Source organism: Cucumis sativus, chromosome 5 (genome assembly GCF_000004075.3).
Source record: "Cucumis sativus cultivar 9930 chromosome 5, Cucumber_9930_V3, whole genome shotgun sequence".
NCBI classification, from domain to species: domain Eukaryota; kingdom Viridiplantae; phylum Streptophyta; class Magnoliopsida; order Cucurbitales; family Cucurbitaceae; genus Cucumis; species Cucumis sativus.
The window spans coordinates 26373337-26386876 of NC_026659.2; the positions used below are offsets into that span (position 1 = coordinate 26373337).

Here is a 13540-nt window from a genome sequence, read left to right on the forward strand (position 1 = left end):
ATAGAATAACAACGAGACTAAAAAAAACAAGCCCAAGAGAGCTCAAGAAACCTAAAAAAAGCTCACAAGAGCCTAGAGTTAGCTTAAGAAAGCTAAGGAGAGCATGAGCCTAGAGAAGCCTAGGAGAGCTTGAAGGCGCCTAGGTATGAGGGCATAAGAAGCCTAGGAGGGTTTGAGTTTCCGAATAAGAAGTCTAAGAGGACCTAAGCCTAGAGAAGCTCATACATGGAGAGCCTAGGAGGACTTGAGCATAAAAAAGTTCACGAGGGCTTTAAGCTTAGAGAAGTCAAGCTTAGAAGGACCTAATCCTAGAGAAGTCATGGAGAGAGCTTAGGAGAGCTCATAAGACCTACGAACCTAAAGAAGTTCAAAGGACCTATGAAAGACCTCAGAGTAATTGACGTTGACCAGAATTTGGATAGACTATGCACTAAAGCATCCAACACAGTAATAATGGTGTGGCAATCCATTCAATTAAATCAAAGGTTTTGTAATTTGAGACTAATTTAAGAGTTAAAGTGTGTAGTTAAACATCACACCCGTACTTAATAGTCTTGCCTTGCAGACATTTGAACAAATCTCTCCCACAAAATAAATCTCTAGTTGATCAATTTTTTAACATCCTTCTAAGCATTGTGTGGATGTCATGGAGGTCTAATGAAAAAGTTCATTTACTCGAATTTAATCTCCATATTTACGAGACAATGTTTGAGTTCCAAAGAAACGGTTAAATCAAAAGCAACCTCAAGTTCAGAAAATGAAGCACATGAAATACTGTCTTTTGACTCTTTAACTAAAACCAGACCATGCTGCATAATATACTATAGGAAGGTTGCTGATTTGATATCGGCTCTGCCACTCTTTTACTTAACAAACTGAATTGGTTGTTACAAAAACTGTCCGAGGAAAGGGAGCTCAAAAAGTGGAGTTGGAGAGCACGGAGCCATGAACGGACTTGTGAGGGAGGGGCAACCCACATGGCTACAGTTATAATTCGACTAATCGAACCCTGTTGGCAAATTGGCATTGGCCCCATCTCCCATCTTCCGCTTTAAATGGAATGTCGTCCTGGACCAGGACTCTTCTTCTCCCTTTTTTCATCCATAACTCAAAGTGACTTTGTCAAAAACTTCAAAAAAACAAAAACTCACATTGCCACCGCACTTTCTCTCTTCCCATGAAGGTGCTGATAAGTGCTGTAATCATAACAATTATGCCTTTCTAAACTTTCATTCTCTCTCTAATCTAATCTTTTGCTTATTCCATTTCTAAGAAAAGTATTCCAACTAATGATATATAAATAAAACATCAATTAAATTATATGAAACTGGTCATCAAAAGTCAAGATTCTTATCTAAAAGAAAACTTTGAAAAAAAAACAATTAGAAAAAAGGTAATTTCAAAGAGGGTAGTAGTTGTGCCTTCCGCAATTATTAGAAGATTAGACAATAATTTGATGTAATTTGATGTAAAACGCCCACCAATAATTTCTTTCTTTCTTTTTTTCCCCCCAAGAAAAGGTCACCATTGCATGTGTGAAAACACAAACTAGACTACATAATATGGCCAGTCAGTCACGGTTTAATATTCAAACCTTTTGTTTGCCACGTGATTGACTGATGCAAAAATATGGGGTCCTACTACAAACAGCTAATACTTGTTCTACTTTGTCCACCTTAAAGGGCACTTCTACCATTTACATATGCCATTACTTCATATTTTCAACTTTTCCGTTGATTAAAAATCAACACCCAACAACAACGAACAGCTCTAAAACCTCTACAAACGATTTCTAACTCAAGAGAGCAGCAGGGAACATTCCCAATGTAACATAACATACTAATGAAATAATAATGAACAAACGCTGATCCTATCTCCTAGATTAGGCAGGCGCACCAAAAAGGCTCCAGTCACAGACTTTAAAGCTAGAGACTGCAAGCTTGAATACCTCAGGCATTGGCATGTAACCTGAGTGTGAGGCAGGAGTGGCCAAACCAGAGCCGACAGAGCTAGCACTTTCGCTCAAAGGACTGCAACCACAGCAATGTAGCACAATTATAAGCAATAGTGTTGCGTTGCAAGTGACAGGTACAAGAAGAAAGATATGCTATGCTAGTTGCACGTTTGAATCCTATTTGGGTTGTAATTTATGAAGACGTAAGAAAATGGGCTTTGCTTCAGACTGGGCCAGATATAAAAATGTAACTTAGCCAAGTTGGCCAATTAAAATAGATGGTTCTGTTTGGGCCCTTATCACCCTACAAAATGATTGAGATAGTGCCATCCTTTCGGGATGCATCTCTACGTTCTTGAGTTTCTCAGTATCATGTTTTCTTATACTAGACCATAACAGTTCAATCTGGCTGTTAGCCCTGGTGTAAAGGAAACCAATCAACATTGTAAAGAAGAAAGCGTTGTATGCATTATTCTACGATGTAAAGCAAAACAGCTTGAGTTATGATTATTGGCAATATGACAGATGGTAACTAATCCTAAATTTCAAATTAAGAACACGCAAAAAAATACAAACTGAACAAGTAAGATTCTCCATATGCTTCATGTACAAGAAGGAAAACAGAGGGTAATAATTAGTTATTTAGCTTTCAAATTAGTTATCCGCCTGGTAGATCATTGTAGTGAGGACGGTGGACCCTATTACGGGAGTGTACATCTGGAGTGATATGAATAAATATGAAATACTCATTCAAGTAGACTGCATGAAGAGAGCTAGCAATGTAAAACAATCGATGAACTTGTATATTTATTCATATTTCACAGACAGAGGCCAGTGGCAATAAGGGGAATGAAAACACACATCTTACATTAGTATGGTCCTAAAACCTATATCTAAGAGAGTTGGTAAGGATGCCTATCACCAGGAAGTTCCTGACACTACTATTTTATATTTCACAGTTGAGGTTGGCCAAAGTGAAAGTGTGGGCAAGGGGCAGTGATAGGAAAAAACACAAGGAGGAATAAACATGAGGACCAGGTCAAATTTGTGGTATCATGGAGGGTATTTTTTGCAGTGAGGGGAATGTGAGCCCCTTAAATAAGTTTGTCAAGGGAGTAGGTGCCGGAGTGGTGATGTCAATAGTAATATCATGCATCTAAGTAGACTATGACTTAACTAACTATTTCACTTAGAATTCTACTAATTGTTTGTTTCCTTTTGTTTGAGAGTAATTACTCACTTTATGACAATGGGTTCATATGCAGAGATTAGCACATCTGTACCAACTCCCTTAAGTCGCAGATTTGCCAAATAAACCTGCATAAAGCAATAAACAGATTTTAATCCTACAAGACATTGGGAACCACCACACTAGGGTAAAGAAAATAAGAGAGGTTACCCTGACAATATTTTGAGCTTCTCTTCCTTGCCGGCCCTTTGAAATTGCCTAAACGGACAGAAACAAGACCCATTTAAAAAAGGGGAAGAAAAAGTGTGACAAAGTCATGGCGGTTAGCAACCATAACAACTGCCAACAACTGAGCAGGAAAACTGGATAAAAATTCATGGAAAAGTCGAAGTTCAACTGACATCCAATGATTCTCATGAATAAATTAAAAACAAAGTCTTGACAGGCCTGGTACATTTAGCAGATGCATCCAAACCAACAAATTTAAACCAAAGAACCATGCCAGATATAACAAAAAATAGAAACAACGAAATTGATTAGTAATGCTGGCATCACTTTGAGCATGACTAAGAAAGAATTTGCTATAGAGATCTGTGTCAGTTAAGTGAAACAGTAGTAGTACCAATCAATGTCATCCTTTTGTTAGTGCACTGTTATTATTATTAACTTTGTAATTATGATAGAGAGGCATCGAGCATGTGCCTCTACTTCTGTCTTTCATTTTGTTCATGAGATATGCGTCTCAGCTGAACAGTTCTAAATATAGTGATTCACACAATGCATATAAAAACAGAACAAACTAAATCCGAAGTAGCTAACCCAAGACATACAAAAAGGCCAAATTTCTAAAATTACAACAAATTCAAAGTAACATGACATCTCTAATTTGATTGCTAATGGTTGGAGTTGAAGGCTATGTTAAACAATAGCAAGCATGCAAATTTTCTAGAGGAAGTAAACTTAGTATTATAAACAAAAATGGTACGAGAAACAAAAAAGTTACTAAATAAAGTAAAATGAAAAGAAGGATGTGTTTTGAAGCTAAAATATCCAACCAGCTATGTAATTGATAAACCAGCACACACAGCAGCAGCACATACCATCTGGCCAACGGCAGTTGTAGCTACAGAAGGTATATTTCCATAACACAGTTCAGGTGCCTCGATCACCCCAGATTGCTCAATCACCTGAAGAAGTATTGCATGATAAGTAAAACAAACGACATGATTCCATGAAATTACATCAAGAGCTCAAGTTCAGAATATCATAAGACAATGTGATGGTGCGGATTGCAAGAAGATGAAACAATGAAGCAAACATTTATTTATAGATAAAAACTAATTGGAACAGAAGGCAAAATACTAACATAACATGACTGTGCTTTGAGTTAGCCCATAACATCTGACTGCATAAAATGTGACATCAATCTCTTGAAATTAAACTTAGAAGACTACACTATCCACACACAGGGTCCTGTTTCTCATATTTCCAAAGTTTGTAAAAGAAGAAAGATGGAAGTTCTTTTGTGATGAGTGAAACTGATATTACTAGATAAATAATTACTTCTTCAAACATCTCTGATCACCCCCATAAAACATCACACACTCTCTAACTAAGTACTTAATGGACAAAACAAGCAAACCCATCTCAAATTGTTGCTTACTAGTTAATACTTGGATGTTAAACTGACAGCAGAGAGAGCAGGCAGTAAGCAAAGATGAGAAAATGTATATCATAAAGTAAAAGTAAGATTTACCACGCTTCCCTCAGCATCCTGCTCAGTGGCAAGGTCTTGAAGGAACCAAACAGCACTTCCATTGTCACCAACATCATGCTTAAAATCTAGAAGCTCAAAGATCAAGCTTTCATCCCGAGATGGATCCACAAACACTTCCTATAAATCCGCCACAAACATATTCAAAAAAGAAGGGGAAGAAAAAAACATTAGCAACTTTCCAAAGTCAGTAGCTTTAACTAAAAAATAACCTTAACTATCTTCATAGAAGAATCAAATGGCTACCAACCTGATGATCAGGAACTTGTCGAACGTTGCTCACATCCTGGAGTTACAACAATAAAGAATTAAATATATGAATTTAAAGAATTAAATAAAGATACAAAAAGTGATACAACAAAAAGGAAAGAGACAGAATCGCAATTAAAGAAGACAAACCTGGAATCTAAGAGGAAATGTGCTAACTATAGCTCCCCCGAACAGAGCACGCTCTGTAGAGAAATCAGCCGACATTTTAACCAAAACCCAAAAGTCTCCTACAACATTAGAAGAAGATAACGAAGAATGATTTGAAAACAATCAAAGAGAAGACAAATATTCTTGTTTTCAAAAAGAATAACTGATTGTACCTTAGTATCGAAATACGAAACTTCACCGTTGATGTGGAAGTTTCTGAAAGCCGCGGCCGGTTTATATAGGAGACCCCAGCAAGTGCGTCCATTCAACGCATACCGCCACGTTTGCTTCAAAACTATGCTTCACACCCAACCGGAAAAAACACTGGACCGAGCCGTTGGTTCGTCAAAACCAGAACCACGGAAGCATGAATGGTTTGTAAATAACGATTCGGTTCGGTTCGGTTCGATTTGAGTTATGTAGTATTCAATCACAGCCCTACATCAGGCTGGGCCTTGTTTTGACTCTTTGGGAGGTTGCCACGTGTATGACGAGCTCCGAATCAAACCTTTTCTTCTCCACGATGACATTTTCATCGTTGGAAATGGAATAATTATTTTTTCTTTTAAAAAAAAAACGACGTAGTTTGATTCTTCTCGATCTCCATCCTCTCTCTTCCATGATTCGTACCACTCCCACAGATTTTTCTTTGTTTTTTCTGTAAACCCTAGCTCGAATCCTTTTTCATTTTCCTCTTCTTCCGTTGATTTTGATTTCTGGGTGTTCATTTGTTCCGTTTCTTTTCCTTCTTGTAGAAAGGCTAGTGTAGGAAGGTGATCCCCTGTTCTCCTTTCCCATCATAGGAATTGGATTTGGGATTCCCTTCCTGCTCTTTCTTAACCTGCCGGAAAACTGTACGTGAGCTGAGATTTGGGTTTTTGGTTCCTAATGCAATTCCGGCTGCTTTTGGGGTTTAGTATTTGATCTTTTCTAGTTCCTTTTCCAACATGGGTATTGTAATCTCTGATCAAATTTTGGGTACTTTTGTACCAATTGTGGTTTATTGGCTATATTCTGGGCTTTACATTCTTCTTGGCTCATTTGAGAACTACCGGTTACACTCTAAGAAAGATGAGCTGGAGAAGAACTTAGTGTCTAAAAGCACTGTGGTTAGAGGCGTTTTCCTTCAACAGATTATTCAGGCAATCGTTGCAATCCTCTTGTTTAAGGTATGCATTGAATAATCTCCACTAAAGTTCATTAATTTCTATGAGTGTATGCTTTTCATCATACTTTGTGACTTTGTCAACCTTTGTATGAAGTCGGGATCAAATATCAATAGGGTATTAATAGTTGAAAGAGGTGGCAATGAGTTATATGGAAAGTGTAAGAATCACTTGATGTGAATTTTATCTCTGCCCGGTCCCCCTCTCGTGGGTTTGTGGACACTAGATATAGCATTAAGTCTGGACTGTTTGTTGAGAAGTAATTGTACTAGTGATTACTGATCAGTACTGCGAAATTTATTACTGGTTGACTTGCTTGGTTCTTGTTAAATTTTATGAACTATATATTACCAGCATCAGTTGTGGAGTGTTGGACCTTTGTACTTCCTAGTCTTCCAGACCAAGATTGATCAATATATTTTTTTTCTGAAGATTCATTTTGTTTGCGCTGAATCACTTATTTCTTCTGGTTAGGTCACTTTCCTTGAAAAACTTTCATCCGTGATTCTTGAACTACTCTGCTTCAAAATTGTTGTCTCCCCTGCAAAATAAAGAGTTAATAAAGGAGAGAAAAGTAGTATCCCAAAATGTCACTGTATTTTAGTTTTGATTAGTTAGTCGTGTGTATAAACATCTTCTATTGAAAGAACATGTTTTTCCACTGGTTTTTTATGAAACTTTTGTTTGCTTTTTCTTTGGTGTGTGCATCTCAAATGAAAATTAATCCTTGAGTTGTCTCATGGATGCCACCAGATTTACTCTACTGCAACTAGTGGTGAATGGTGCATAAGTCTCAATCACTTTCCCCCCATATGTCTTGGGATTTAGGGGTTAAGGAAAAGTAAGGGACACAATTAATCTAGGTTGATAGGCTGCGCACCTTTTTTTTTATTCCTGGTCTACATCTGAGATTACTCAGCTGTGCTTCAATTGTAACTTTCTACATTGATAGCATCTTTTTTTGGGTTCTGCTGTCCTTAATATGAGTTTCAATAGTGAAGCATATTGGGCCACATTTCTTATATACACGTCTCTGCAGTCTTTTTCAGTGTCTGATTTCCTTCACATATATTTGTTTACTCACCATTCGAGTACTGGCTGTAAATGTCAACTAGCCATTATTCAATATGATTAAGAAACAAAAATTGGTTTGTTCTGTTGAAGTCAGTTTTTGTGATGTGGAAAACCTGCACATTCGTGAAAATGAAGGGATTAAAGAACTTATTTTCAAGGGGCCAAAATTGCAATGTTATATTGGTTAAGCATTATTCTGTAGATCCTGCAATTAATTTCTGATATGCTGGATCTAATCATTTCTCTTTTCATGCTGAACATTACGTGTTTCATTAGTTTATCAGTTTGTCCTGCATCTAATGCAATGGAGGTGTAATTAATTCACTAAAACTTAGATTCATAACATGGCTAATGATTGGGCAGCTCTCATTTGTTACGTTATATTTTCTATGGCTGAGTGGATTTGACATGGGAAAGTTGATTTGATCATTGCCTGTATGCTGACAACTGCTTTTGTTCTGAATATGTAGGTAACTGAAACTGATGGGGAGGTTGCTACAGGTCCAAAATCTTGGCTAACAATTGTAGTTCAGTTTATTGTTGCTATGCTAGTGTTGGACACTTGGCAATATTTCATTCACAGATACATGCATCAGAACAAGTTTCTGTACAAGCACGTTCATTCCCAGCATCACCGTTTGGTTGTACCTTATGCATTTGGAGCTTTATACAATCATCCGTTGGAGGGTCTTCTCCTTGACACAATTGGTGGGGCTTTATCTTTTCTCGTTTCTGGGATGTCACCTCGAGTTGCCATCTTTTTCTTTTCCTTTGCCACCATCAAGACAGTGGATGACCATTGTGGATTATGGCTTCCTGGGAACCTTTTCCACGTGTTCTTCAGAAACAATTCTGCATATCATGATGTTCATCACCAGCTATATGGCAGTAAGTATAACTTCTCACAGCCATTTTTTGTTACGTGGGATAGAATATTTGGCACCTATATGCCTTACTCATTAGAGAAGAGAGCAGGGGGTGGTTTCGAAGCACGAGTTAAGGAAGATTAGTTCAAATAGCAATCATATATTATTTGCGTCCGTGTTAATTTTTTCTCTCCCTGTTAGCCAACCACCATAGTGCTAAATTTGTATCATACACCTATTCTTGTGTCTTACACTTTTGTTACTATCATTTCCTCGAAGTTCCATAGCTGAATCATGTTGTGATTTGAACCATTTTCCTTTTTTTTTTTTTTTCTTTTCTTGTACCTAATCCTTTTGAACAGATAACCCCCTTGACTTTTTTCCTTTTTCAAATTGGGGTAACCGGTACTTAATGACATTGTGAAGTATATCTTTCTTGTGCTAATTTAGATTGATCCGATCTGGTAAAGAAGCAAATGTAGGCCAAACATTGTTATGTGGCTTGGGGGATGAGCGATTTTCATCTAAATTTTGACACGTAAGGAGAGAATGTGCATGTGGATAGGTTAGGCTCATTTTATTTAGTTTCACATGGTATGATTAATAGATATCATTTCTTAAATAAAGATACAAGTGAAATGATATAACTTTATGAATTGAACAATAAGCATATATTAATGCAGTATATTTTAGGACCCAGTTGCTTCATTGAAACTAAGCAAGCTTGGCAACAACTGTCGGTCAAACATCAGATCACATTAGACAGCTTGACTTTAGCTATTGCCAGTTAATTGCAGGAATATAATACTTTGGTGTCTTATGTCTCTATATGATCTGGAATTTGCAATGCCCATCTATATATATATATTGGGAAATGTAACTTCCTTGTTTCTGACAAAAGTTTTTCTCAAATTAATATATTGGAACTAGATTCCTTCACAGAAGGGAAATGCCCTTAGGCTTTAGGGGTTTTTATCAATTTAAAACCTCAGGGCTAATTTTGAAAATGCTTGCATGTCTCAACAACTATCATCTCATTTTAGGAAACTAATTATTAAAATAATATCAAAGTAACAAATCACAATCACCCACATTTATTTATATAATATACTTTTGAGTATTAAAAACAATATCTTCCTCCATCTCTTGTATTTTTAATGCTTTTCCCCCCTTTTTTTGTATGTTGCTGCATTATTCCATAATGAATTAAGAAGTACCAAGGGGAGAAGATAAAAGCAAATAATTGGTAATAAATGTTTTGAATTAAAGTTGTACCATTGAGAAACAAATTAATGATTAAAATTAAATGAGTTGGATGATGATCATGAATATTAAAAAGGAGAGAGGAATAGAGAAGAAAAAGATGGTATCTTTTTATAGAAAAATACCATATTTGACTGTAGGAATATCTTTTGAGATAAACATAAAAGTTGATAAATTCCTTTAAAAAATTTCATAAAGATTTTTTTTTTAAAAAAAGAAAAAGTTCATTCCTGAAAAGCAGTAAATTATAATAATAAATGATTTTTTTTTTTATTTGCAAGAATGTAAGATCTAATCTTGTCAATTTTGGTGGAATATTGAAAAGCAAAAGTCCTAGTTGGTATCATCTTTAATTTTCTTTAAAATAACGGTATTGTCTAAATGAAAAAACTGATTTCCATTTCTATTAATTATTGATAATGATTAAGACTAAAATACTTTTTTTTTTTTTTTTTTGAGAATTTCTCAAATTAAAATTAAAATATATTATTAATAGTTATTATGAAGTGCTATCTCTCAAGTAATTTTCTATTTATCATAATTAGAGTTCTAATTTTCAATCTTCTCAAATTGAAAGCTATCCGTAACAATATTGATAAGATTTTATAAGCAACTATTATTGACAAATGTTATCAATAATAATTTTCAATTTAAGAAATGTGTTACCCATTATTAAAATTGACATTTTATTTTATTTTTTTAACATCTGCTATTTTTGTAAATATTTTCTCATTGTTGTATATATGTATGTATATATATATAATTTTGCTATATACATCCATACATATAGGTATTTTTAAAAATAGCAAAATAAATTATAACAAATTTTTGGACTCTAATCAACCTTTCTATCAATCAAGCATTTCAAAAATAGCAAAATAAATTATAACAAATATTTGGACTCTAATCAACCTTTCTATCAATCAATCATTTCAATAACTGTTAATATCTATTAATAAAATTTTAAAATTTTGCTATTCAACTTTGCCATTTTTCCCAATTTCAAAATTTTGCAAATATTTTGTTAACTTCCGTTTCCTTTATTTCCTAAATTTGGCTGTTTGCTGTAATTTTTGTATTATGCTATTTTCGTATTAAGATGTTGAGTTAACAAAGGGTGAACAATATTCGTGCTATTTTCATATTAAGATTGAAGAGTGAACATTAGTGAAGTTGAAATTTTCATATCTCAAGCATTATACCGATGAAAATATTTTACATTAATTATCTCAATTCATTTGAATCAAGATTCGTATTAAAACTCTATTACCCGATGATTAAATTGCAAAGAAAAATCCAACATAGGACGAATAAACTCAAAATCAAAAGCTAAACATACAAAATACTAGAGATTTGAGGCGAATACAGACGAGGAAGTGAATTCGTAGCAAGCCTCTGAGTTTCCAACCTCGTCATTCTTCCGAACGACTCCGATCTCCGGTGAACTTCCGTGGCAGAACTATACTTATCTCCGGCCACCATCACCGCCTTCTGATTCTTGCAACCCATTAGAAGATTCGAACGCCGCCTCTGAATGTAGGAGGCAGCAGCGGCAGGTGTCACGTTTCTGACAGGGCTGTTGATGGAGAGACGGCGTTCATCGTAATCCGACACGACGGAGAAATCGGCAGCACTGGTGGTGACGACACTCCACTCAATGCTAGCCTCACTCGGTGCATAACAAGTAGTGGGTGTCACACAACAATCCGTTGAATCAGAGCCTTGTCGTGTGAGAAACGAATTGGGGTTCTTTGTTATGCTCTCAATCTCGAAAAGATCCGAACTTGAATCGCTTTCAACATCGTCGTTGTAGATTAAATTGGAATTATCAGTGGGGGAAATATTTGAATTTGAAGAATCCTTCACTCTTGGAACGATGTCATTCCATGTCATCGTCGAAAGCTTCTTCTCGAAATTGTTCAAGTTCAGAGCATCCAGATTATTTGATGGCTTCCCCATTAAAGAAGATCCAAAAACCTCAATTGATTCTCTCCCTTGTTGTTCTTCTACTTGAATTTGCATTTTCTTGGCTGCTTCAGCTGGGATTGAGCTTTGAAACGTAAAATTTATCCCTGTTTTGGTCTGTTGTTGTTTCTGTTTTGGCTTTGGCTTTGGCTTTGATTTGCCTTTGGCATTGTGATTCATAGATTCCACCGATTTGTTGTCCCAGCAATAGCAATTATAAAGAAAGTCTTTAGCCAATTGTGAGGAATTCTTCTTCTTCTTTGTTGGGTTGGAAGAATTAGAGTTTGTACCTACAACAGTACTACCCTGCAACAATGGATTTTGGCTATTCCAACTGGATTCAGAACGGAGACTTGGAGTTTTTGGGTGGTTGGTGTGAAGGATATTCATCATCTTCTGTTGTTGCTTTTTGGGGCGGAATTTGAGGGGCTTAGGGGTGGTTTCAAATATGGCTCCATTGAAATATTTCTCTGCTCCAAAAACTTCAATATCTCCATCATCTTCTTGAGTTTTAGTGGAATTTGAGCGATGATGATCCCTTGTTGATTCAGCAAGTTTACGAACAAATTCTTTCTCTGCATGGTTCAAATAGGAAGAAAAAGAAGCTTCACGAAGATGGTAATTGTTATTATTGTTGTTGTTCTCAAAAGATAGTCTTTGAGAGAGATTTGTATCACAAACAGGTGGTGGCAAGCTAACTCTTCCCATGGATAATGGATAATGGATAATGGAAATAGAGACACCAAAAAGGTAAAACTAAGATGACACAAATGGAAGAAGAATCTAATGATTCTTGAGAAGGACAGAAGCTATGTCTCCTAGATGGATATGGAAAGCAGAGGAAAAAGGCTTTCTTTAATAGAGGTTCATTCAGCCATGCATTGACGTGGAGATATTTGATAGTAAGTATGATCAATCTCAAAACTAGCCACGAAAGAAATAATTCATTATTTTAGTTTTTTCAACATATGAAATTATCAACAAAAAGTTTGATACTAACACTTAGCTTGTTCAATATCAATATGTGTTAGCTATGTCTATAAGTAGCAAAAAAAATATATATATATATATACATATATTAAAAAAAGATGTCAAATTTCATATTAAAGTGTCTCTATGATAGTATGATATATATAATTAAATTAATTTAACTTTGTTCGACAGCTTGAGTTATTGGATCAAGAGAGTAATGTGGTCTAAAAAGTCGTGCGTTCAAGCGTATATAATTAAGATCACCTTCACTCATAAACTTAAGCTACCAAAGACATAAGTTACGAATTTAATTATACATTATTCAACTCACATTTCTCTAAACCCTATACTAAAGTCATAAATTACGTAAAATAACATAAATATATGAATAGAGAAATGTGAGTTGAATAATGTATAATTAAATATATTAAAAAGGAGTTGTTAGATGATAAATTAATTATATTAAATTTACCTTCACTTACTTGCTTAAAATATCCATAGAGCTTCCGACTTGACTGAGTTTGGCTCCTTTGTTGATGAGATTTACTACTTGTCCATTCGTACAAATGTCTCCTCAGTTGTTTGGTGCTTTGTAGAGACTAACAAGATGGTGAACTGTCTAGCTCATGTGGCAATTGCGCATGGCGTTTTTTGTTCTTTTGTTGGCTTAAAGATTGGGGTGAGATTAACGTAGTTATTCTTAGATGGTTCTCCACTATTTTTCGTGAGGAGTGTGTTGTATTAAACTCTAGCTAGTTTGGTCCGTAGAATGAATTTTTTTCTTAAAAAAAGCTTTAATGGAGATTTAACATTTTTGTGTAATGTTACTTCCTCCTTCTCTGATATACGAGAAATATTTAAGAATTCATTTTCACCCAATAAAGGAAAGAAAAGAAAAAA

The 13540-nt window shown here is 35.3% G+C and overlaps 3 protein-coding genes across 3 annotated transcripts; 1 reads left to right on the forward strand and 2 right to left on the reverse strand.

Annotated features, from left to right (window-relative positions):
* Positions 1–1459: 1459 nt before the first annotated feature.
* LOC101219780 (ran guanine nucleotide release factor) lies at positions 1460–5614 on the reverse strand. The gene is made up of 8 exons (XM_004135131.3): positions 5508–5614; positions 5317–5414; positions 5168–5203; positions 4900–5037; positions 4244–4330; positions 3354–3401; positions 3195–3271; positions 1460–2030 (listed from the first exon to the last, which is right to left on the reverse strand). The coding sequence occupies exons 2-8, from the start codon at positions 5389–5391 to the stop codon at positions 1883–1885; spliced, it is 609 nt and encodes a 202-aa protein (XP_004135179.1). The 5' UTR covers positions 5392–5414; positions 5508–5614; the 3' UTR covers positions 1460–1882.
* Positions 5615–5881: 267 nt separating this feature from the next.
* On the forward strand, positions 5882–8885 carry LOC101206018 (sphinganine C4-monooxygenase 2). Its single transcript, XM_004135412.3, has 2 exons — positions 5882–6503; positions 8045–8885. The coding sequence occupies exons 1-2, from the start codon at positions 6282–6284 to the stop codon at positions 8582–8584; spliced, it is 762 nt and encodes a 253-aa protein (XP_004135460.1). The 5' UTR covers positions 5882–6281; the 3' UTR covers positions 8585–8885.
* A 1982-nt stretch (positions 8886–10867) lies between these two features.
* On the reverse strand, positions 10868–12474 carry LOC101205784 (protein PHYTOCHROME KINASE SUBSTRATE 1). The gene has a single exon (XM_004135411.3). The coding sequence runs from the start codon at positions 12374–12376 to the stop codon at positions 11033–11035; it is 1344 nt and encodes a 447-aa protein (XP_004135459.1). The 5' UTR covers positions 12377–12474; the 3' UTR covers positions 10868–11032.
* Between the last annotated feature and the right edge of the window lie 1066 nt (positions 12475–13540).